At 33.5% G+C, this 25,318-nt stretch overlaps 1 protein-coding gene across 2 annotated transcripts in view; it reads right to left on the reverse strand.

Annotated features, from left to right (window-relative positions):
• BRIP1 (BRCA1 interacting helicase 1) overlaps positions 1-25,318 on the reverse strand; it is a 197,122-nt gene that overhangs the window by 16,731 nt on the left and 155,073 nt on the right. The window contains exons 17-18 of one of the 2 annotated variants that reach the window (XM_046674510.1): positions 15,857-15,969; positions 2,458-2,540 (exon numbers count right to left, since the gene is read on the reverse strand). In XM_046674510.1, coding sequence (XP_046530466.1) covers positions 2,458-2,540; positions 15,857-15,969 — 196 coding nt within the window. The remainder of the gene's footprint in view (positions 1-2,457; positions 2,541-15,856; positions 15,970-25,318) is intronic. The other variant, XM_046674511.1, reaches the window with a different exon arrangement.

Consider the following 25,318-nt stretch of genomic DNA (forward strand, 5'->3'; position numbering starts at 1 on the left):
CAATTAAAATAACATCAAAGATCACTGATCACAGATCACCATAACAAATATAATAATAACGAAAAAGTTTGAAATATTGCGAGAATTACCAAAACGTGACACAGAGATACAAACTGAGCAAATACTATCAGAAAACTGGTGCCAACAGACTTGTTCGATGCAGGATTGCCACAAACCTTCAATCCGAAAAAATGCAGTATCTGTGAAGTGCAATAAAGTAAAGCACAACAAAATGAGGTATGCCTGTATACAGAATGGTTCTCAATATGCTTCCTGTCTTTTTACCTTCATATGTAAATATGCTCATTGTATCTGTAACATTTCCCTTTATATGAAGCGATTGTCAACTGGAGGGAAGAAGGAGACAGTGGGAGTATAGTGGGGGAGGGGAAATGTATTATTTGCCAGTTCAGCATGATTGGGGAATAAGACCAATTTAATCTCATCATGATTGCCCACAAAAGTTGCCTACCTTTTAATTGTAGGGAAACTAGGAGTTGTAAGCAATATAATCTTCCACTCTAACTTTTAAAATTTGACTCCTTTTGTAAAAATAAATTCAAGATTCCAGTCTCATAGGTTTCTTTGTTCCCCTACTCCCCCAATTCCAAATAGATCTTAAAATATTCTGGGGGCGAGGTTTGAAAGGAATAACACTGTTTTATGGGCAAATCATGTCCTTTTTGAATATTTATTATATAATTATTTTTTAATATACAACTAGGTTGTAAGGGAAAAGATTTGACCTGTGACATGCTAAAGCTGCATAAAAATGAACCATTTAAGAATATAAGGTGTTTTGTAGTATGACTCACTTCAGAATAAAATTCAAAATCAGATATTTGGATTTTTAGAATATAACTATTCTCTACTGATGCTACTAAAACTATGATCATCTTCTGGAGTAGTTAAAAAAGTCACTATAATATTTTAAGTTCACAGAAAGATAAGGCAGGGAGGCTTCAAGCAACTTGAACTACTATACTTTCATTTCAAATACATTGTTTTAGTTAGTTTTTTTAAATGGAGTTTTTCTATCAATCGATATTCAGGCAAATTGAATTTAAACAAAAATTAGTCATCAAAAAGAACGTGTATGTTGTTGTGCTATTAATGCTTAATTAAACATTTCATACGAGTCTGAGAAAAAATAAATAAAAACCATACAGAAATAATGAAAAATACTTAATTCAAAGAATCTCTCAACAAATCTGAACTATGAGATAAAAATTTAAGTTCTAGATTTTAAAATAAGACAAAAATTTAAATACACATTTTCTTTAAAGTTCTTTATTTTTGTTTGCTTGGGCAAAATAATTACATGAAATAAACATATGAAATTTTCCAAAATTGAAAAATTTTAGTATTATAGTTACCTCTTTCATTTTGAACTTTTGTAATCAAAGAAGGCCTATTCAGTGTAAAATGTCAGTTTGCTTTTTTGAAAACCTGAAAGAATCTGAGCTCCACCTGCTGACTAAACATAAGCACTTAACATTTTGCTTTCCTTTATGTCTTGATCTAAGCACAATGGCTTGCTTTACATGGAAAGAGAAGAAAAGACTAATAAAACAGCATTTGTGCTTTAATCCAGATGGACATGTTTGAATATCAAACCAAATATAGTAACTAGGCTCTGAAATGGAAAAAGTAGAATCCATACCCATACACAGCTAATCTGAAACAAATATAAAATTTCGCATCTACCCCTTATAGTATGGCATGAATTTTTTAGTTTATACTTTATTAAGATAAAGAATTTAATACAGAACTTAAGAACTTTATTACAGATAATAAAAAAATGCAAGTATTTTCAACAGTTCTTTAATAACAGATGGATTCCTGGATTCCTGGTATTGACTTTAAAGGGACCATGCTACTGCTGGATAAAAACTATATACACACAATATTTGTTCATTTGAGTGAGGAAAAAATGACCATCTAGTTGATCTTGCAGCATACAACGGTGCTTTGTTTTTCCTTTTAGAAAATACTAGCTCTAACATAAACTCTGTAACAACTGAAGCATTTCAAAACAAACACACACAACAACAAACCTCAACATAACCCAGAATGAAATAATAAAGAATCTTAAGCAGCCAAAGGAGATGTGCATGTGTGCTTAAATGTAAAAACTTAATATTTCTTGAAAATTCATTTCTGTGGAACACCTTTTTCTCTGACAATTGTAAATAAATTATTACTATGTTATTGAATCAAATCTGACATTCTATGACATTGAAGGACCCTAATTGATTAATACTATGTTGGTACTAACCAGATTCTCCTCTACAAAGATTTTTTTCTAAATGCATAAGCATTAAAAGGCTAGATTTCCAGTCAATGTGAAATTTTCCATGTTTGATCTAGTAATCCAAATTCTCTGTCCAATTCTTCGTCTTTAAAATACCAAACATTGCTACTAATTCTTACTGTAAGCCCAGCTGAGAATCTTACCAGATATATATCGATTTGGGTTACTCCTGAAGCGATCATCCACTAGAATAAGAGCTCCCCAATCATTTTTGTGTCGAATACACCTAAAAAATAGGGAGAAAATCAAATAAACATAGCTTTGAAAATATAAGCCAAATTTCTAGTGGGACAGACAAAAGACTGAAAAAACCAATGCATCAGTTATATATTCCTTTAATCAAAGTCGTTTATATGAGCAGGGTTATAGAAACTATTCAATACAATGTACTAAAGTAGTTGTATAAAAAAAAATCCTCTACTTTTGCCAACTACTGATAACTAATATCCAAAAATGTTACATGTATTCTACTTTGAAAGTCAAGAAAACGATAGAAAATATTTTCCAAAACCTTCCTTAGACACACAGACTATTTTTAAGTATTACACTGGTTGTAGATTTGCTATAGATGATCTTCTAGTTTAATGAGTTTTTATCATGAATGAATGCTTAATTTTGTAAAAAAAAAACTTTTTTGCACTAATTGATATGATCATGTAGTTTTTCTTCTGCAGACTGTTAATATGGTCCATTACACTGGTAAAATTTCAAATATTGAGCCAGCTTTTTTTTTTTTTTTGAGGAAGATTAGCCCTGAGCTAACATCTGCTGCCAATTCTCCTCTTTTTGCAGAGGAAGGCTGGTCCTGAGCTGACATCCATTCCCATCCTCCTCTACTTTATATGTGGGATGCCTGCCACAGCATGGCTTGACAAGCAATGCCATATCCGCACCTGAGATCTGAATCAGCAAACCCCAGGCCACAGAAGCAGAATGTGTGCACTTAACCGCTGCGCCACCAAGCCGGCCCCTGAGCCAGCTTTTTATTCCTAGGCTAACCACACATGGTCATGATGTACTATTCTTTTTATAGTTTGTTGGATTTGATTTGTTAAAACTTATTTTAAAAAACTGGGTACAATTCAGTGGTTTTTACTATATTTACAAGGTTGTGCAACCTATACCACTATCTATTACTGAACATTTTTATCTCGCCCAAAAGAAACCCAGTGCCCATTAATCACTCCAAATTACTCCAATTATTCCCCCTCACCCCTGATAACCACTAATCTACTTTCTGTCTTCATACATTTGCCTATTTGGACATTTCATGTAACTGGAATCATACAGTATGTGGCATTTTGTGTCTGCTTCTTTCACTTAGCATGATGTTTTCAAGGTTACTTGTATTGTGTATCAGTACTTCCTTCCTTTTCATGGTGGAATAATATTCCACTGTGTGGCTATATGGCACATCTTGTTTATCCATTCATAAGTTAATGGGCATTTGGGTTATTTCCAACTTTTGACTATTATGAATAATCCTGCTATGAACATTTGAGTACAAATTTTTGTAGAAATACATGTTTTTTATTCTCTGGGGTATACATCTAAGACTGGAATTGCTAGATTATATGATAACTCTATAACTTTTTGAGGAACTGTCACATTTTTTTCCAAAGCAGTTGCGCAACTCTACATTCCCACCAGCTAGATATGACATTTCCAATTTCTCCATATCCTCATCAACATTTGTTATTGTCCATCATTTTCATTATATTTACTCTAGGAGGTGTGAAGTGGTATTTCACTGTGGTTTTGATTTGCATTTCCCTAATGACTAATAATGTTGAGCATCTTTTCATGTGCATACTGGCCACTTGTGTATCTTTTTTAGAGAAATGTCTATTCAAATTATTGGTCGACTTTTAAGTTGTATTACTTGTCTTTTTATTGTTGAATAATAAGAGTTCTTTATATACCCTGGATACTAGACCCTTATCAGACACATGATTTGCAAATATTTTCTCCCATGTGTGAGCTCTTTTCCATTTCTTAATAATGTCCTTTGAAAAACAAAAGTTTCGTTTTCATTCATCACAAGGTATTTCCTAATTTCCCTTGTGATTTCTTCTTTGATCCACTGGTCAAGGGTGTGCTGTTTAATTTCCACATAGTTATGAGTTTTCCATTTTTCTTTCTATTATTGACTTCTAGTTTTATTCCACTGTGATCAGAAAAGATACTTTCTATGATTTTAACCATTTAAAATTTACTGAGACTTATTTTGTGGCCTAACATATGGTCTATCCTGAAGGATGTGCCATGCGCACTTGAGAAGAATGTGTATTCTGTTGTTAAGGGTGGAGTGTGGTAGATTATCTGTGAGGTTTGTAATTGTTGGTTTATAGTGTTCAAGATTTAGATTTTCTTTTTAATTAGTCTATCCGTTATTCAAAGTGGGATATTAAAGTCTCTAAATGTAACTGCTGAATTGTTTATTTTTGCTACATGTGATTTGGGATCCTTTTGTTAGTTGCATATATGTTTACAGATATTACATATTCTTGATGGAGTGACAATTTAATCATTATAAAATAAGTGTTTCTCTTGCAGGGAGCACATAGTTGGATCATGTTTTTTTTTTAACTCATTTTGCCAATCTTTGTCTTTTGATTGGAGTTCTTAATCCACTTACACTTAATGTACTTACTGATAAGGTAGGAACTACTTAGCTATTTCATAAATACCCACTTTACTATTGTTTTCTCTGTCTTATTCTTTTTGTCCCACTGTTTCTCCATTACTGCCTTCTTCTGTGTGCAATAAATTTTTTTATGTTAATTAACTTGCAATTTCTCATTATTTTGAGTTATTTTATTAGTGGTTGCTTTGAGGATTATAATAAACACCTTAACTTACAACAATCTAGTTTGGATTAACACTACCTTAATTTCAAAAGTATACAAAAACTTTGCTCTTGTCTACTTACAAACTAGCCCTTGGCTTGTGTTTAGAAACTTAGATTTCAGGAGGGTTCTGATCATTGACTAATAAGAGAGGCTCACTGTGTCTAAAATGTTTGTGCAAACAATATAGTTAATGCTGAACACCTGCTTTGCTTCTGAGAGTCCGGACTTTTGGGAAGTGTTAGACAGAGGCTGCCTATGTGACCAGCCCCAAATAAAAACACTGGCTGCTGAGTCTTTAATGAACTCCTCTGATTGGCGATATTTCACATGTGTTACCACAACTCATTGCTGGAGAATTAAGTGTGTCTTGTGTGACACCACTAGGAGGGGACCCTTGGAAGCTTGTGCCTGGTTTCCCCTTCACTTTGCAATGTGCCTATTCTCTTTGCTGATTTTGTTTGGTATACTTCCACTGAATAAATCCTAGGTGTTAGGGCTGGCCCAGTGGTGTAGTGGTTAAGTTTGCATGCTCCGTTTCAGCAGCCCAGGATTCGCAGGTTCAGATCCCAGGGGCAGACTTAGGCATCGTTTGTCAAGCCATGCTGTGGCAGGCATTCCACATACAAAATAGAGGAAAATTGCCACAGATGTTAGCTCAGGGCCAATCTTTCTCACCAAAAAAGAAAAAAAGAAAAAAATCCTAGGTGTGCATATAACCATATGCTGAGTCTATCACTGTGCTAGTAAATTACTAAACTTGAGAATGGCTTTGGAGACCCCCAAGACAATGCCTACCACCATGGATTTAAAATTACTGTTCTATGCAGTTGTTTTTAAAAATCAGATAGGAGAAAAAGAGCTATAAAAATACATTTATACTGTTTGTTATATTTACCTATGAAATTACCTTTACAGATGCTCTTTATTTCTTCATATGGATATGAGTTACTGCCTAATGTCCCTCCATTTCAGCCTGAGAAGGACTCCCTTTAGTATTTCTTACAAGTTTTTGAGAGATTAATTCTCTCAGTTTTTGCTTATTTGGGGATGTCTTACTTTCTCCTTTATTTTTGAAGATAGTTTTGTTAGATATAGACTTGGGTAACAGTCTTTTCCTTTCAGCACTTTGAATATGCCAATCCACTGCCTTCTGCTCTCCATGGTTTCCAATGAGAAATCTGCTAAGATTATTGAGAATGCCTTCTATGTAATGAGTTGTTTTTCTCTTGCTGCTTTCTAGGTTCTGTCTTTTGACAGTTTATGACTTATGTAGGGATCTCTTTGAGTTTACACTACTTGGAGTTTGCTGATTTTCTTAGATGTGTAGATTAATATTTTTCATCAGATTTGGTAAGTTTCCAGCCATTATTTCTTCAAATAATCTTTCTGTTCCCATCTCTCTCTTCTTTCTTTCTAAGACTCCCAGTATGTGTATACTCATATGCTTGATGGGATCCTACAGGTCCCTGAGGCTATGTTCATTATTCTTCATTCTTTTTCTTTCTGTTCCTCAGACTGGATAATATCAATTAACCTATCTTTAAGTAAACTGATTGTTTCTTCCTCCTACTCAAAACTGCTGTTGAGCCCCTATAATGAATTTTTCATTTCAGTTATTGTACTTTTCAATGCCAGAATTTCCATTAGGTTCTTTTTTTTTTTTTTTTTTTTTAAAGATTGGCACCTGAGCTAACAACTGTTGCCAATCTTCTTCTTTTTTTTCGATTTTTCTCCCCAACCCCCCAAGTAGATAGTTGTATATTTTAGTTGTGGGTCCTTCTAGTTGTGGCATGTGGGATGCTGCCTCAATGTGGCCTGATGAGCGATGCCCTGTCCGTGCCCAGGATCCAAACCATCAAAACCCTTGGCTGCCAAAGCAGAGTGTGCAAACTTAACCACTGGGCCACGGGGCCAGCCCCAATTAGGTTCTTTTTAAAAAATACTATTTCATTATTCATACTCTCTATCTGGTATATCATTCTCATAGTTTCTTATAGTCCTTTAGACATAATTTCCTTAGATATTTGGCCATATTTAAAGTAGCTTTATATATTAAATAGAATGTCTGGACTTCCTTAGAGACACTTTCTATTGATTGCTTTTCCCCCTGTGTATGGGGTATACATTCTTCTTTCTTTGCATGTGTCATAATTTTTGTTGAAAACAGTATACCTTAAATAATATAATGTGGCAACTGTAGAAATCAGATTCTTCCCCCTCCTCAAAGATTTTTGTCGCTGTTGTTCTTGTGCCTTTTCTGAAATAATTCTGTCAAGTCTGTATTGTGTCATGTGTGACCAGTGCTAGGTCAGCTTAGTGGTCAGTTACTGATTAGACAGAGATTTCCTTAAACATCTGGAACCAATATGTCTCCTATTCTTTGCTAAGAGGCTTTGCATATGTTTTTGGATATGCTTTTGACCCTCAGCTAGGCAGGTAACAACTCAGCCTTAGTCTTCACTTCCTGCTTCAGCAAAGCCTCAAGGTCAGCCAGAGGTGAGAACTTATGGCCTTTTCAAGCCTTCCCTGAGCATGTGCACATCCTTGGTCATGTGCACAGTCCTACATATTAAACATACTCTCTAAAGTCCTAGGAATATGTTGGAACTTTAAAGGCCTTCTATGGATATGTCATTTCCCAGCTTTTCTCTTTAAGCTTTTTACTTAGCCTATTTGCCCTGATTTTCATTCATTTTCTCAGGAAGCTGTGAAGTTAAACAATTGCCTGGGTGAACTCTGAGTAAGGTCAAATACAGCCACGTGAATGGGGTCTTCCAAGGAACCACTGGACAGACTCCATAATGACAAGTCTCCAGGAATAAGATCCAGTCCCTCCCATGGCTGGCAGGTTGTTGGCTTTCACCACTATTTAAGATTACTGTGAACCTGGAGAAAGGGGAATGGGAACTGAGCAAGTTAAAATGTCACAAAGCTACTGCTCTTAACGAGATTAAGCCATTTTCATGAATGCTTTCTGGAATGCTGTAAACTGGTTAATTTACAGAGTTTCGAAAAAGTTGATTCAACTGTTTTGCCTATTTTCTCATTGCTTTGATGAGAAGAGGATTTTGAGAGGTCTTTACTCCATCATTTTTGTGGATCTCAGACAATTTGTTAATATTTTGTTAAGAATATTTTCACCTATATTCAGGACAGATATTGGTCTGTAGTTTTCTTTCTTTTTTTCATACTGTCTTCATCTAGTTTGGTTAGAAGGATAGTGTGGGCCTCACAAAATGAATTGGGAAGGATTGCATCATCTATTTTCTAGAAAATATCATACAGAATTGATGCTATTTCTTCTTTAAATGTTTGGTGCTATTTGCCAGTGAACCATCTGGGTAGAGATTTTTTTCAGAGGGTTTTAAAATACAAATTAAATTTCTTTCATAGATAGAGGACTATTCAGGTTATCTATTTCATCTTGAGTGAGCTTGGTACTTTTAGGTTTTCTGAAATTAATTCATTTCATCTAAGTTGTTGAATGTATGTGTATAGTTTTTCCCATATTATCCTGTTAATGTCTGCAGGATATGTAGTAATATCACCTCTTTTACTTCAGATAATGGTAATTGTGGCTTCTTTTTTTCTTTGTCAATTTACCTAGAGGTTTGTTGATCTAATTGAACTTTTTAAAATAAATCTTACTCATTTTTTAGTTTCATTGATTTCCTTTATTGTTTTTTGTTTTAACTTTCATTGATTTATACTCTTATCTCTATTATTTGCTTTTCTGTTTGCTTTACATTTATTTTGCTCTTCTTTTTCTAGCTTAAAGTAGAAGCGTAAATTATTGATTTGAGACTTGTATTTTTGAAAATAAGCATTTAATGACACAAATTTCTCACTGAACACTGTTGTAGCTGCTGCCTGCAAATTTTGATATGTTGATTTTCACTTCTGATTAGTTCAAAATATTCTCTAATTTTCCTAAGACTTCCTGTTTTATCTATGGATTATTTGGATTTATGTTCTTAGTTTCCAAGCATTTAGATTTTTTTTGTTATTGATTTCTAGTTTAATATTTTAATTCCATATGGTAAGAGAATACAGTTACTATGATTTTAATTCTTTAAAAAATATTTTAAGCTTATCACTCAGGATATAGTCTATATTGGTAAATGTTCCTTGTGCACTTGAAAAGAATGTTTATTCTGCCCTTGTTGGGTGAAGCGCTCTATAATGTTAATTCAATCCAGTTGGTTAATAACATTGTTCAAGTCTTCTATATATTTAGTAATTTTCTGTCTACTACTTCTACTACTGAGAGGAGTTTTGAAAGTCTCCAACTATAACTGTGGATTTGTCTATTTCTCTATTCAGATCTGTCAGTTTTTGCATCATGTATTTTGAAGCACTTTTTTTAGGTGCATACACATCTAGGATTGCTATGTCTTCTTGATAAATTGACCCTTTTATCATTATGTAATTTTCAATACCCCAGTAATTTTCTTTACTCTGAATTCTACTTTGTCTGATATTAATATAGTTACCCCAACCACTTCATTGGTATTTTGAATTCTGGCCTTCTTCTCCAATCTGCCTGCTACTATCTACTTTTCAGAGCTGCTCCGTGCATTCTGTCTAGGCTTTTAAGACAGCATAGAGTGTGCTTACTCCATCTTATCTAGAATTGAAACCTCCAGACTATTTTTAAAAAGTTAATTTTAGCTTTGCAAATTTTAATTTTTAATCAAATACAAAATATATTTTAAAAGTCAAATAGTATTATAATAGTTTTAATAAAAAACAGAATTTTCTTTTAGCTACCCATACTCAATTTCCAATTCCCAATCCTCAGAAACAATGACAGTTTTAAAATAAACAATTTTAATTGTCTTTGATAGGTCTTCTGATCATTTATCTCCATACTTCTAAATAATATTTATACTACTACTACCTCTTGGTTTTTGGCCTTTAGAAATTATTTGTTGACTCTTCATATGGAAGATTTTTTTTTTTTTTAAAGATTTTATTTTTCCTTTTTCTCCCCAACGCCCCCCGGTACATAGTTGTGCATTCTTCGTTGTGGGTTCTTCTAGTTGTGGCATGTGGGACGCTGCCTCAGCGTGGTCTGAGGAGCAGTGCCATGTCCGCGCCCAGGATTCGAACCAACGAAACACCGGGCCGCCTGCAGCGGAGCGCGCGAACTTAACCACTCGGCCACGGGGCCAGCCCCGTCATATGGAAGATTTTTATCACTGATACTTCACCACCTCTCCATTCTCCTGATAGTTATATCACAATTCTTATGTAAATAAATATTCAGTGGGTTGCCATTTATAGGTGAGTTACGTGGCACACTATGATTACATTTCCTTTCTTGTACAACTTTTTTTGCCTATCCTGGAGTTAATAACTGTCTCTCTCCTTTTTCGCTTAATTTTCTATGTTTTTAATTCTTCTCAATAGCGTCAAACCCTCCCATCCTTGGAAATCAATCTAGACTGACTACCATGGGACTGCCTCACAGCTGTCATCCCAGAGCTTCCCTTCCTGATTGTTTTTGAAATTCTCTTTTTCTCTCTTCCGGGTTGGAACTCCAATTTCCTGCATCCTTGATATCCCTCTTTCTGAATTTTCTCTTATTTGATGGAGCATATCTTCCAGTAGCATCCTAAGAAAGCATGCATTTGAGGCAAATGGGTTTTAGGTCCTTGAATACTGATGGCTTTATTCCATCTTATAGTTTATTGATCATTTGGGTTGTGTAGAACTCAAACTGTAAGTCAAAAATTTCCTACAAAAATTTGAAGATAATTTTCAACTGTCTTCCAGCTTCCAGTGTTGCTTTTAAGAAATCTGTTTCAATTGTGATTTCATATCTTTTACATGAGACCTATCTTTTTCTTTCTGAAAGGTTTTAGGAATTTTCCTTCATCTCAGGTACTTTGAAATTGCACAGTGAGGTGCTTTGTAGCTTTCCCCCTCTACTGGTGCTTGGGCGCACCATTTTAATCAGGAAATATGTCCTTCAATTCTGAGCATTTTTCTTCAATTATTTCTTTGACATGTTTCCTTCCTCTATTTTCTCTAATCTCTTCTTACTGATCTCCTATTTATCTGAAGTTGGCTCTTTGATACTGATCCTCTAATTTTTGAGTTCTTCTTTCCCATTTTCTCTCTCTATCTTTTTGATCTGAGAAATTTCAATTTTATCTTCTGAGCACAATTCTGCATTTAAAATTTGTTGCTATCATGTTACTGTCTAGGAGTTTTTTCTTCTGTTTTTACTTCATGGAAGCAATATCTTAGCTCTGTATGGATATTACTGATAAAGTTTTTTGAAGTTTTCTTCTCTCCAGGAGTTGGCAAACTACAGCCCACAGGGAAAATCTGGCCCATACCTTGTTTTTATACAGCTTGCAAGGTAGGAATGGTATTTACATTTTTAAAAGGTTAAAGAAAAAACAAAGAAGAACCTGGATGCAGACTGTATGTGGCCTGAAAAGCCTAAAATATACACTGTTTGGCCCTTTACAGAAAAAGTTTGCCAACTCCTGTTCTATTACTGTTTCTGTTTTGTACGAGTTCTTCCACCCCGTTTTTGTTCTGTTGGAATTGTTTTGGTGTCTGTTTTTCACGTTACAGACTTTCTTTGGATATCTGGTAAAGACTCTTTGCACTTATTTATGAGTAAAGCACTAAAATGCTGATTGGCAGCTCTGCATACAAGGGCGGGGCTTACAGACTGGGAGGCTTTGCAGTAAGGTAATCCGGTAGGAACAGGGCCACTTTGCTACTATCTGTAGGCCCTTACTCATGAGGTGGTCAGTTTCTGTAGAGGAGGAATACTGTACTTTTCTGCCTTGGAGAGATAAGTTTGACTGTCAGCCTATTCAGAGCTGAGAAGAAAAAGGGGACGGAGTTCTGATATTCAGTAGGTAGACTTTTCTTAACCCCTATCTTTAATACATCCTTAGCTGCACATAGGATTGAAGAATATATAGACTCTCTAGTTTATCTCCAGAGGGTGGGGAAGGGGACTATCTAACTACTTCTTATACTATCTTGCAACCAATCTTGTGGTTAACGCTACTTTAACTGACACTTTAGAGTGCTCCCAAGTCCGAAGCCTTGCCATGCCTGAATCTGGAGGATCTTGTTAAACTTTCACAACTATAGATTTAAATTTCAGCTTTCTCTTGCCTGCTAAGTCATTCACTCATTCATCTGTTTTCCAATGTTCAAAATTCGTTGACATCTCATCTGTCACTGTCTCCTTTCCCACTCTTTTTAACTTTGTAGGTTTGACATTTTTGTACGTTTACCATCATGGGATTTTGAGAGGAGATGAAGAGTAACTGTTTGATTTTTCCACAGAGTCTTTAAAAATCTAAATGTCATATGATATTCTTTTTTAATGTTATTTTAAAGTAATCCTTAGGTTCCAAGGCATCACACCATAAAACTGGGCAGGATAGGAAGATGGATTTTGCCAATATCAGTGTTGAAAATCAATGGAAAGTCAGGGTGCCACTCTGTTTTGGCTCCACTTTTGTTTATGTTTAAAGTGTCCTACGGCAGAAAGACATTTAACTTAACAAAACAGTTCAGAGAAAAAGGTTTCACCTTTGCTTTTTTCCATTGTTTTCATACTGCCTTGCTCAAATGAATTATGCCCACTTGAGACAAAGATTACACTTTCGGCAAAGCAGACCTGTTAGGAAACTCAGAGTATGGTTGTAACCTGGTCACAAAACCATCTGGTACATTCCCAAAGGCTGTTATTACATTTCATGGACTTATATTACTTCAAATACTCTAACAGTCACATGGGCTTAAAAAAAGATAACATTTTTTTTAAACTAAATTTGTTTCTGCTTATTTTAGACCTTCTATACACATCTCTTATAAGAAGAGTACCTGGGTATAAGAATCTTTTATGTCAATCAATACACATTATGAGTTTTAGCAAATAATGTAAAACATTCACTTGATTTTTAAATGGATATGTTTCTTTGTAATAAATTGCTACTTGTTGATACTGTTTCCCTGAAAACCAGTACAACAGTTGTGCTTTCCATTTTTTAATTTATAAAATACTAAAACTATAGTATTATATAGCAATATTACAAACACATGTTTTTATGAAATTCTAGAAAAGTATGTTTTGACCCTGGTCGATTTGGTATAGTGGGAAAAGCACTGAACCTGGCATTTTTCACTAATTCAGCAAGTATTAATTGAGCATGTATGCCCCATGCTGAGATGTAGTTGGTTGCTGAGAATGCAAAACTGTATAATACATGTTTAGGGAAGGAGACAGATATTTAAACAGGCTATTACAATACAAGAGATATATGCTATAATAGAAATAATGTATAAAATGCTATGGGTTCCTAAGGGGCAAATAACTAGTTGGAAAAGTAGAAAAAAGTCTTCATAAAGTACATGACCCTCAACTAGGTTTTGATTGGTAAACTTACCAAATGAATTGTATGGTAGGTTGTATGCCAAGGTAGAGAGTAATGAAAGGATAGATATGTTTAATAGTTTAATAATGAGAACTTTAGTGGATAGAGGTAGGGTATAAAGATGAAAAAGCAGGTCTTGAGGTTTTGAGGTGGGGACAAGATGTGAAGGGTCATTTAGTAGTTATGTTATGTTAGGTATGTATTTCATTGCTCACAACTTGTTTAACATGTGTAGAAAAGGTTTATAAATCACAAATAAGATACAAATATACTTTTGATTCAAATGGTTTCTTGAAATTCAAGGAATTGCTTACATTAAAAGGAAAGAATAATCAATTGAGGTAAGAATATTTATTTTCCTGAAATTAAGAATAGTGATTAAAAGTCAAGAATTTTAAATACATATTCAGGGTCCCCTAGAAACTATTTGCTGAATATTAAAATTAAAATAAAACAAAACAGGTCAACCAACAGGGAGAGACAAAGTAAGCAGAGGAAATGCTTCAAGAACAATTTGCAGTGCAACTCTATACCAAGTACCAATGAGATTTTTAAGCAGAGAAGGGCAGCAGCTTAACTATATCAAAAGATTAATCATGGAACTAAATCATTTAGTTTGAAGAGAAACATTTGCAGAATATCATTCTGAAATGATGGAGAGGGGCTGGGTGATGTGTTCTGGGACTAAAATCTAGCTGTTGCAGTCCTATGTCATTAGCTATATGTAAATCTAAACTCAAATGGAACCTGGTCTGCTTATGTGTAAACGGGCTAATGTGAGTAAAAAGATACAGGCATACTTTGATGTTGTGGGTTCAGTTTCAGACCACTGCAACAAAACAAATATTGCAATAAAGCAAGTCACACGAATTTTTTGGTTTCCTAGTGCATGTAAAAGTTATGTTTACACTACACTGTTGTCTATTAAGTGTGCAACAGCATTACGTTTAAAAAATGCACATACTTTAATTTAAAAATACTTTATTGATAGAAAATACTATCATCTCAGCCTTCAGTGAGTTGTAATCTTTTTGCTGGTGGAGAGTCTTGTAAAAAACGCAATATCTGTGAAGCGCAATAAAACAAGGTGTGTCCGTACTTGAGAAAAATCTAAATTCTGGATTTGGTTAGGTCAGATAATAGTTAGCCATGGGTCTTCTGGCTGAACTGAAAATATGTCACATGATCATGTTTTTGGGATTTTACTTGTTTTTTTACAGATTGGCACCTGAGCTAACAACTGGTGTCAATCTTCTTTTTTTTCTCCCCCTTTTCTTTCTGCTTTTTCTCTCTAAATCGCCCTAGTACACAGTTGCATATTTTAGTTGTGGGTCCCTCTAGCTGTGGCACATGGGACACCGCCTCAACATGGCCTGACGAGTGGTGCCATGTCTGCGCCCAGGATCTGAACCGGCAAAACCCTGGGCCTCCGCAGCAGAGTGCACTTGGCCAGGGGGCTGGCCCCATCGGGATTTTACTCTTAACCTACTTTCTTTTATTTGAATTATCTGAATGCCTTACAACCTCACAGGAAAAAATTATTTCATGGCTAACCTAATTACAATTTTATAAATGGAGAATATAAAATATTAAACTACATTATAAAATCTAATAATGATAGTATTTATAAATTAAATGTTGATGTTCTACAATATAAAATTATGGTATAAAATGGTGATTTAAAAACTAGTTCCACAAAGTACAAATCTTTTTTTTTAATTGAAGTCATAATGGTTTACAACATTGTGAAATTTCAGTTTTATACTATTATTTGTCCATCACCATATAAGAGTACAAATTTTAATGGACCAGAATCCTTAGAAAAAGGAGTATTATATTAAATTTCATTGTTAGTTGGTGTTAATTCTTTAGTACTGTGAGCATGGTTTGTTTTAATCCTTCTTGAATGGTTTGCTTTTTACCCATAAAATCATCATCTAGGTTTTGATGTTTACAAGGTAAAACTTTTATTGTTTGGTGGTGAGCTTCTATAAACATTTACTGAGCATCTTTGTGTGACACTCATTGTTTGACCAATCATAAATCTTTAAACTTTAGGAAATTTTCAGGTTTTGGGTTTCATTTATTTCACTGACACATTTCAATTTTCACTTGTGACATCTGTCATTGAAAACTAACAGTTCCTAGGGTTCTAGTGAAATAAAATTCTATCAAATTTATTATAAGGAGTAAAGCAGCAAGACTAACGCTACATATAGCCCTGGCCACAGATAATATTACATTAACATTACATTAAATTTCACTCCACTTACCTACCTAGGGCCTGGTTTAAGGCCCTGTATGCTTGAATTTCATACCATTGACGACCAGGTAAAAGACCTCTCAATTTTGAATGCTGATCATTATAGCGTCGCTTTAGTTCAACCTAATAATTTAAAAATATATTTAAAATATAGTAGATAATTAAAGCTCAATTAAAAAACATAATTTCTAACATTTTGAACAGCATTTTATCAGGATAGAGAGATTTTGTTTTTCAGTAAGTTCATTTAAAAACGTTTCTATTCATCCTTACATTCCCTAAATTTCTAAATGCACATAATTAATTAGGTGTGTGATGGTGTCAATCAGTTTTATTGGGAAATAATTTACATACAATAAAATTCACAAACTTTCTAAGTACATGTAGATAAGTTTTGACAAGTGTATAGTCATGTAACCACCACCACAATCACCCCCAAAACTTCCCTCCTATCCCTTTTCAGTTAGTCTCTTTCACTGCAGACTTTGTCAACCAATGATCTGCTTTCTGTTTTGCTTTTTCTAAAACTCCATGTAAATGTTACTATATAATCATTTGTGTATGTCTTTTTCATTTAGTATAATGATTTTGGAATTCATTCATGTTGAAACGTACATAGTAGTTCATTCTTTCATGTTTATCCAGCCTGATAATCTCTGGTTCTTAATGGGGATGTTTAGACTATTCACATTTAATGTAATTATTATGATTTGGTTTAAATCTACAGCAGCAGAATACACATTCTCCTCAAGTGCACACGAAACATTCTCCAGGACAGATTATACGTTGGGCCACAAAACAAGTCTTAAGAAATTTATGAAGATTGAAATCATATCAAATATCTGTTCCATCCTCAACGGTATGAAATTAGAAACCAATAATATGAGGAAAATTGGAATATTCACAAATATGTGGAAATTAAACAACACATACCTGAACGACCAATAGGTCAAAGAAAAAATCAAAAGAGAAATAAAACAGTATCTTGATACAAATGAAAACGGAAACAGAAAAAACCAAAAGTGAGATGCAGCAAAAACAGTTGTAAGAGAGAAGTTTATAGAGATAAACACCTACATTAAGAAAAAACAAAAATCTCAAACAACCTAACTTTACACCTTAAAAAACTAGAAAAAGAACAAATGAGTCTCAAACTTAGCAGAAGGAAGGAAACAACCCAGGTGAGAGCAGAAATAAATAGAGACTAGACAAAACAGTAGAAAAGATCAAAGAAACTAAGAGTTGGTTTTTTTAAAAAATAAAACAAATTTTTTGCTAATCAAGCAACAAAAAGGACTCAAAATTTTAAATGAAAGAATAGATTACAATAGATACTACAGAAATACAAAGAACAATAAGAGTCCTTCTACAAACACTTATACGACAAAAAATTGGATAACTTAGAAGAAATGGATAAATTCCTAGATACATACACTCTACCAAGATTAATCATGAAGAAATAGAAAAACTGGACAGACCTATAACAAGTATGAGATTGAAGCAGTAATCAAAAACCTCTCAACAAAAAAAAAGCCCAGGACCAGATGGCTTCATTGGTGAATGCTACTAAGTATTTAAGGAAGAATTAATTAACATTAATCCTTCTCAAATGCTTCCAAATCTAAAGAGGAAGGAACACTTCCAAACTCCTTTTAAGAAGCCAGCACCACTCTTATACCAAAGACATAAGGACTCTACAAGAAGAGAAAATTAGAAGCCAACATCCCTGATAAACATAGTTGCAAAAATCCTGAGCAAAATATCAGCAAGCTGAATTAAAAAGCATTAAAAGGATCATACACTGTGATCAAGTGGGATTTATCCCTGGAATGCAAGATTGGTTCAACACAGATAAATCAATAAATGTGTTACACCATATTAACAGAGTGAAGGATAAAAGTCATATGATCATCTTAAGAGAGGCAGAAAAAGCACTGACAAAATTCAACATCCTTTCATGATAAAAATTCTCAACCAATTACGTATAAGAAGGAATATACCTCAACATAATAAAGGCCATATAGACAAGCTCACAGATAACATCATACTCAACGGTGAAGAGCTGAAAGCTTTTCCTCTAAGATCAGGAACAAGACAAAGGTGCCACTCTTATCACTTCTATTCAACAAAGTACTGAAAAGTCCTGGCCAGAGCAAATAGGCAAGAAAAAAAATAAAAGGCATCCAAATTGGAAAGGAAGAAGTAAAATTGTCTCTGTTTGCAGATAATATGATCTCCTATGTAGAAAACCCTAAAAACTCTATCAAAAAACTGTTAGAACAGATGAATTTAGTAAAGTTGCAGGATACAAAATCAACATACAAAAATCAGTTGTGTTTCTATACACTAACAACAAACTATTCAAAAAAAGAAATTAGGAAAACAAACCCATTTACAAATAGTATCTTATAAAAAGTATTCTTTTTGATAGTATCAAAACGAATAATATATTTTGGAATAAATTTAACCAAGAAGGTGAAAGATTTTTACACTGAAAATTATAAGACATTGAAGAAACACAACAAATGGAAAGATCCTATGTTTAAGGATTAAAAGAATTAGAATTGCTAGACGTGAGTGACGGAATCAAAGCAATCCTTATCAAAATATCACTTTTTAAAGAAACAGAAAAAACAATCCTAAAATTTGTACCACAAAAGACACCAAAGAGCCAAAGCAATATTGAGAAAGAAGAACAAGGCTGGAGAGAATAGACTTCCTGATTTCAAACTGTATTACAAAACTTTAGCAATCAAAACAGCATGGTATTGGCATAAAATCAGACACAAAGGCCTAAGAAACAGAATAGAGTCCACAAATAAACCCAAGCATATATGGTTAATTTTTGACAAAAGCACCAAGAATACAAAATGGGGAAAGGATAGTCTCTTCAGCAAATGGTGGTGGGAAAACTGGATATCCACAGGCAAAATAATAAAATTGGATCCTTAGCTTACAATATACATAAAAATCAACTCAAAACGAATTAAAGACTTAAATGTATGACCTGAGACTGTAAAACTCCTAGAAGAAAACAGGGAAAAGCTCCTTGACATTAGTCTTGGCAATGATTTTTTGGATATGACACAAAAAGCACAGGCAACAAAAGTAAAAATAAACAAGTAGTATTTCATCAACCTAAAAAACTTCTGTACAGCAAAAGAAACAATCAACAAAATGAAAAGACAACCTATGGGATGGGAGAAAATATTTGCAAACCATATATCTGATAAGACGTTTATATCCAAAATATACAGGGAGGGAAGAGGATGAAAGGGGTAATAGGGCACGTGTGTATGGTGACAGATGGTAATTAGTCTTTGGGTGGTGAACATGATGTAGTCTACACAGAAATTGAAAGATAATGATGTACACCTGAAATTTATGCAGTGTTATAAACCAATGTTACCTCAACAAAAAAAAGGAACTCATACAACTAATAATTACAAAACGAGAAGAGCTTGAATAGACCTTTTCCCAAAGAAGACATACAAATGCCTAAGGGGTATATGAAAAGGTGTTTAACCTCACTACTCATCAGAGAAATGCAAATTAAAACCACAGTGAGATATTACTTCACATCTATTAGAGTGGCTATTATCAAAAAGATAAGAGATAACAAGTGTTGGCAAGGGTGTGAAGTAAAGGGAACCACTGTTGGTGGGGATGTAAATTGCTACAGCCATTATGGAAAACAGAATGGAGGTTCCTCAAAGAATTAAAAATAGAACTACCATATAATCCAGCAATCTCATTTCTGGGTATATATCCAAAAGAAATGAAATCACTATCTCAAAGACATGTGTGCACTCATGTTCACTGCAGCATTACTCATATAGCCAAGATATAAAAAAACCTAAGTGTCCATTGACAAATAAATGAAGAAAATGTAATACAGAGAGAGAGAATGGAATATTACTCAGTCATAAAAAGAAGGAAATCCGGCCATTTGCAACAACATGGACAAACCTGGACGACATTATAGTAAGTGAAATAGCCAGACACAGAGAGAAATACAGCCATGCTCTCACTTAGATGTGGAATCTAAAAAAGAAGAACTCATTGAATCTGAGAGTAGAATGGTGCCTGACAGTGGTTGGGGGACGGAGGAAATGGGGAGATGCTGGTCAAAGAGTACGAACCTTCAGTTACAAGATGAATAGTTATGGGAATCAAAAGTACAGTATGGTGACTATACTCAATAATAATGTATTGTATACTTGAAATTTGCTAAGACAGTGGGCCTTAAGTGTTCTCACCACAAACTCAAAAAACGATAACTATGTGAGGTGATAGATTTATTAATTAACCTGATTGTGGCAATTTTACAATGTATATTGTCATCACATTTTACATCTTAAATATATACAATTTTTATTTGTTAATTATACCTAAAAAAAAAAAAAAAAAAAAAGGAGAAAACCAAAGACGTCCATACAGTGCTGTGGTAAACTTTCCACTGGCCTTGAGCCTGATCTTGCAAAGCTGGACCTTTCACATCCTGATAAAAAAATCTTTCAAGGCCCCAAAACACCATAAATAGCATTAAAAGGCAAATGAAAGACTGGAGACAAAGTTTCATCATCTAATATACAATGAGCTCATACATAATCAATAACACAGTCTGAACGACCTAAGAGAAAAATGAGTAATGTCTATGAGAAAGCAAGTCATCAAAGATGAATGACAAGTGGCTGATAACCCACATGAAAAAATGCTTAACTTTACTAGTAAACCAAGAAATGCAAATTTCACAATTCCCTTATTTTTATTTGTAGAATAATGACAAATATTTATCAAATGTGTTTATATTTTCCCACAAGTAGAGATAGATAATATGTACAAGGATATTCATTGCATCTTTGTTTGTATTGAAGAAAAATAAGAAAGAACCTAAACATCCATCAAGTGGATCAATTAAATACATTATATTTGTTCTGACATAAATACTGGGTTACCAAGTGAAAAGAAATAGACTTACATGTTTTGACATGGAAATTTAGCCAAGATATATTTTTTTAAATAAAAAAATTGAGATACACATATGCAGCCAAGTGTCATGCAAGGATTAAGGACCACAATTTAGAGCATAGCTAATTCTAAACCAGCCCCCAAAAAGACTTAAACCAAACCCTAACAAGAACCACAGGGGAAAGAGAGTTTAAAGATTGTGTACTTTGAGCTTTTCAGATAACAAACTGTCAAATCATGCCCCTACAAGTTCAAGATGATCAGCTACTAACTGAACTGCTTACAAAAACAAAAAAAATCAATATTCTTCAGAGAATGATAATAGAATCCAGAATCTCTATGATGTACTATCCATAATGTTCAGTATACAAAAAAATTACTAGAAAAATATGATCCATAATCAGGGGACAAAAAGGCAGTCAATACAAACCAATATAGAAAGGGCCTAGTTGTTGGAATTAGCAGACAAAGATTTTAAAGTAGGTCTTATAAATATATTTAAATAATTTAAAAACATATGGTTTAATGAATAAAGTTTGAGGAATCTCAGCAGAGAAGTGGAAACTATTAAAAAAAAAACCAAATAGAAGTTCTACACCTGAAAAATACAGTACCTGAAATAAAAATTCATTGGATGGGTTTAACAGCAGATTGGAGAAGGCAGAAGAATCAATAAATCTTAAAACAGATCAATAGAAGCAATGAAACATCAATTAGAACAAGGTAACTTCAAACACACCAAAGATATTGGTGTAAAAGAATCAAAGTATATGAAAACAGTCAGTAATGATCTAAACAAATTTAAAATTCAGAGTTGAAACAATACTAATGCATTTGAGACAATATTTAGTGCCTCAATGGCTCCACTATTAAAGCATATCAAGAATCTTACTTTTTCTAGTAATTGAATCTACATTCACTTTCTATCTAGGTACTAATACCCAGAGACTATTAAATTAAACTTCTACTTCTGTGCTGGAAAAGAAATCATAATAAGTTTTGCTATCTAGTCATTGAATTTGATATTTATAATCATATCCCTTTTCAAAGAGACTCAGAATTAATTATAGGGCATAAAAGTACATTCTTATTAAAAGCAGTGTCACACACAATCAAGCTTTGATTACAGTGTACAGAAGTAAGAGGAGTTGAGGAATGAGGACATGCTATGAATTTGGTGCAAGAGTAATGAGGGCCTTACCTGGAAAAGCAAAGGGGATGGAAAACAGACCCAGTTTGTAACATGTTGTGGAGCTACAGAACTTAAGTACAAAGTAGATGTGGGGCTTATTAAAGAGGGAAAAGTCAAAAATGACTCCAAAGTTTCCAGCCACTGAGAGAAGCAATCCAGTAATCCACTGAGAGAAGACAAGAAGGGAAGTATGTTTAAGGAAGAAGATAAACTTGGCTTAATCAACGTTAAAGAAATAATTTCTAAATCAAGAACAGAAATTGATAATGAATTAGCTAAACAAAAAGTCAAAATTGGAAAAAGTTGGGAGCCAAAAAGCTTACTAATAATAAATGATAATAACATCTATTGAGTTCCTATAAACACTCCACGCACAGTGCAGTGCTTAGCAGGTATTATATCACTAAATCCTCACAGCAATCTTAAGAGGTAGATATTATTACCCCATTTTAGAAATTAGAAAAATAAGGTTTAAAAGATTAAGTAATGTGTTGAAGACCACCCAGCCTGTAAGCTATCTCCAGAGCTTGCTCTCTTAAGAATGAAAACTCTAGAGTCAAGACACTATATAGCTTCTCTGAGTGATCTTAGGTAAGTCAATTCTGTTGTGACTTATTTTTTCTATTTAAAAATGGAATAATTAAGAAAATCTAATCAAAAAAATTAAAAATAGTTCTTAAATTCAATGACAGCAATTTATTCACCTATAACAAACTGCTAGTTTTGGAAGCTCACAGAAATTGACTTCAGTTCTTAGCAAGTAGTTAATCCAGTGTGAAACAGCAGGAATTACTCTCTTCAACTCAGTCAGTTTTTAAAGATCCCCCATGTAGTATTCCTGGGTAAATATATCAAACAGCATATTTTTGTAGCACAAGCCTAATTAAAGGTACAAAGTTATTTTCTTGGAAAACGTTTGGACTTTCAAGATAAATGAACAACTTATAGCTTAAGAAGTTGTAAAACTACTCAAGAGATCACAAAGTCTCTTCAATACAGTCTCGAATACTATTCACCTTTTTAAACAAAAGGACATGCTTTAGGAGAGAAAACAGAAGGGTACACTTCTTACAAGTAGCTTTCAAATTGGTAGGTAAGAAATTTTATTTTATATCCCCCCAAAAGAACCTGTCAAATTACTAACCTAAAACTTTATAACTAGAATATAGAGGTAGTCAACTTTCCTTTAAGTGTTGTAGACTATCTTTTTTTAAAGTAATATAAATAGTAAATAATATGGCACTGTAGGAAATATTAGATAATCATATGTAAAAGCAATTTCTGACAGTTCAGCAATATATTATAATATTTACAGACTAGAAAAAAATACCTTAAAAATTCTATCCAACTTGGAAAAATGTACATTTCCTACCTATCTCTTTAATATGTATAGTATTAAAGAAATATTATATTCTTTAACAGTATTTCCCCTCACCCCAAAATTTGGCATTTATCCTGTCAGACACAATAGCTTAAGGGTTTTCAAAATTTCCTACACCAAGTTCAAATACTTTATAATGATCACCCTGCCTGTGACAACAGTTGCTTTAGGAAGTATTAGTTATAAATGGAATAGAGATAATGTAGCAACTATTAGATTAAATAAACAAAATTATCTCTCCTTGGTCTTTTACTTTTCATTAAAATGAATTAAATTTTATGTATGACTACATTATTTCAATTTCTTCCAAATTTTCAAATACTTTTTACAATTCAAACGGTCTTTAAAACACTACCAATATTTTACCTAGGGAAATTATTTTAGGTGAAAAGTAAAGAAAAAATACTTTTGAAAGTAAATATACATAAAAGTTAACTTTGAAATATTTTTTAGTATATAAACAGATTTTTAAAAATTAATAAAAAACAAAAATTGTCTTTCAGAAAACCTAATTTAATTAGGCAAAACAAAACTAAGGGTTTGGAAAAGGTAGGAAGCCAGTACACCTCATTTTAATGACATCAGAATCTATTTCATTGTACACTTAGGAATTATCAGGCACAAAAATCAATGCTCAATTTAAAATGACATAAAGCATATGTGAAAAAGCCAGTTTCTCCTGCCAGCAAACAGCCTAAATGTTAAGTAAACCAAAGGCTGGAAAGGATTAGTTGAAATGTCAAAAGACAACCTTTTACTTTTACCTGCTCATCCTTGTAAACACATTCTCATCCCTAAGGCATACTTTCCAAACAAACAGTTTCAGTGTGCAGCAGCAAAAGGCCCACGGCAAGCTCTGCCATCTTGTAACTGTCAAAGAGATTAGTCTTTGATCTATTTGGGAGGTCATGTCCACATTCACATTAGCTATACAGTCTAACAACATTATACCTGTTGACCAGTGCTTCTTTAATGCTTAATGAGACAGACATTTTGTATTATGGAAGTTAACTGTGAATGTTTTTTCTAAGTTTTGACAGAAAGTAAACACCATAAACTGAGCTCAAGTGTGGTTTGGAAAGATGATCTTTTAGATCAGTTAACATTACTTTTCAAATACATTTTACAAGGCTTTCCCAAAATAGAAAGCTATATAATTGTACACTCTGGAAGGAGTTTAAAACAACTTGCTCTCCATCCCCAATAAATTAGTGTATGTGTAATTTTGGAGGGGTGTGTAAACAGCAGAGAGAAGGCAAAGTATTTTATCAGAAGTTGCAAACTGAAAGCCCAAAGTTGTGTTTTGTGTGGTTTATTCACTGTAGCTTAAAATAATTTGAACTATTTGCCAACCCTCAACTAGTTCACTCATTTAAAGAATCCGATGAACTCTTGTAGCAGCTTAAGTTTGCAACCCATTGATTCAGACGTTGTATTGATTCACAAAACTTTTTTTCATAATTGGTGTTCAAAGTTCATACAAAATGAAGATCACCCTTAATATGGTAATTTCTAGACAACTGAAAATATCTCTGTGTCAAAAGTTAACCTGATAAGTAGAGATGAGATCCTAAATAGCAAAGATAGATAATCAAGACTGAAGCAGTAATTAGAGAATTATGTAAAAATACTAATGTAGCATTCAAACAGAAGTTATACGGTTTTGGATTCTCATTTTACCACTACATTATCATATATTTGAGGTCAAACAGCAAGTTCCTAAGTCTTCCAATGACGCAGTTTCTTGGAGACAATATAAGTAGTATTCTACTGATAGCAGTAGTATATATAACACAACCAAAAGGATTATACCGTGCATGTCAACAAGAAATTAAGTCACAATTTTGAACATGTGATTATTTTTCAACTTAGTCAAACCCAATACTGTTGGTCTTAAATAGCTCTATATAAAAGTGGCTTGTTATAAG

Source organism: Equus quagga, chromosome 11 (genome assembly GCF_021613505.1).
Source record: "Equus quagga isolate Etosha38 chromosome 11, UCLA_HA_Equagga_1.0, whole genome shotgun sequence".
NCBI classification, from domain to species: domain Eukaryota; kingdom Metazoa; phylum Chordata; class Mammalia; order Perissodactyla; family Equidae; genus Equus; species Equus quagga.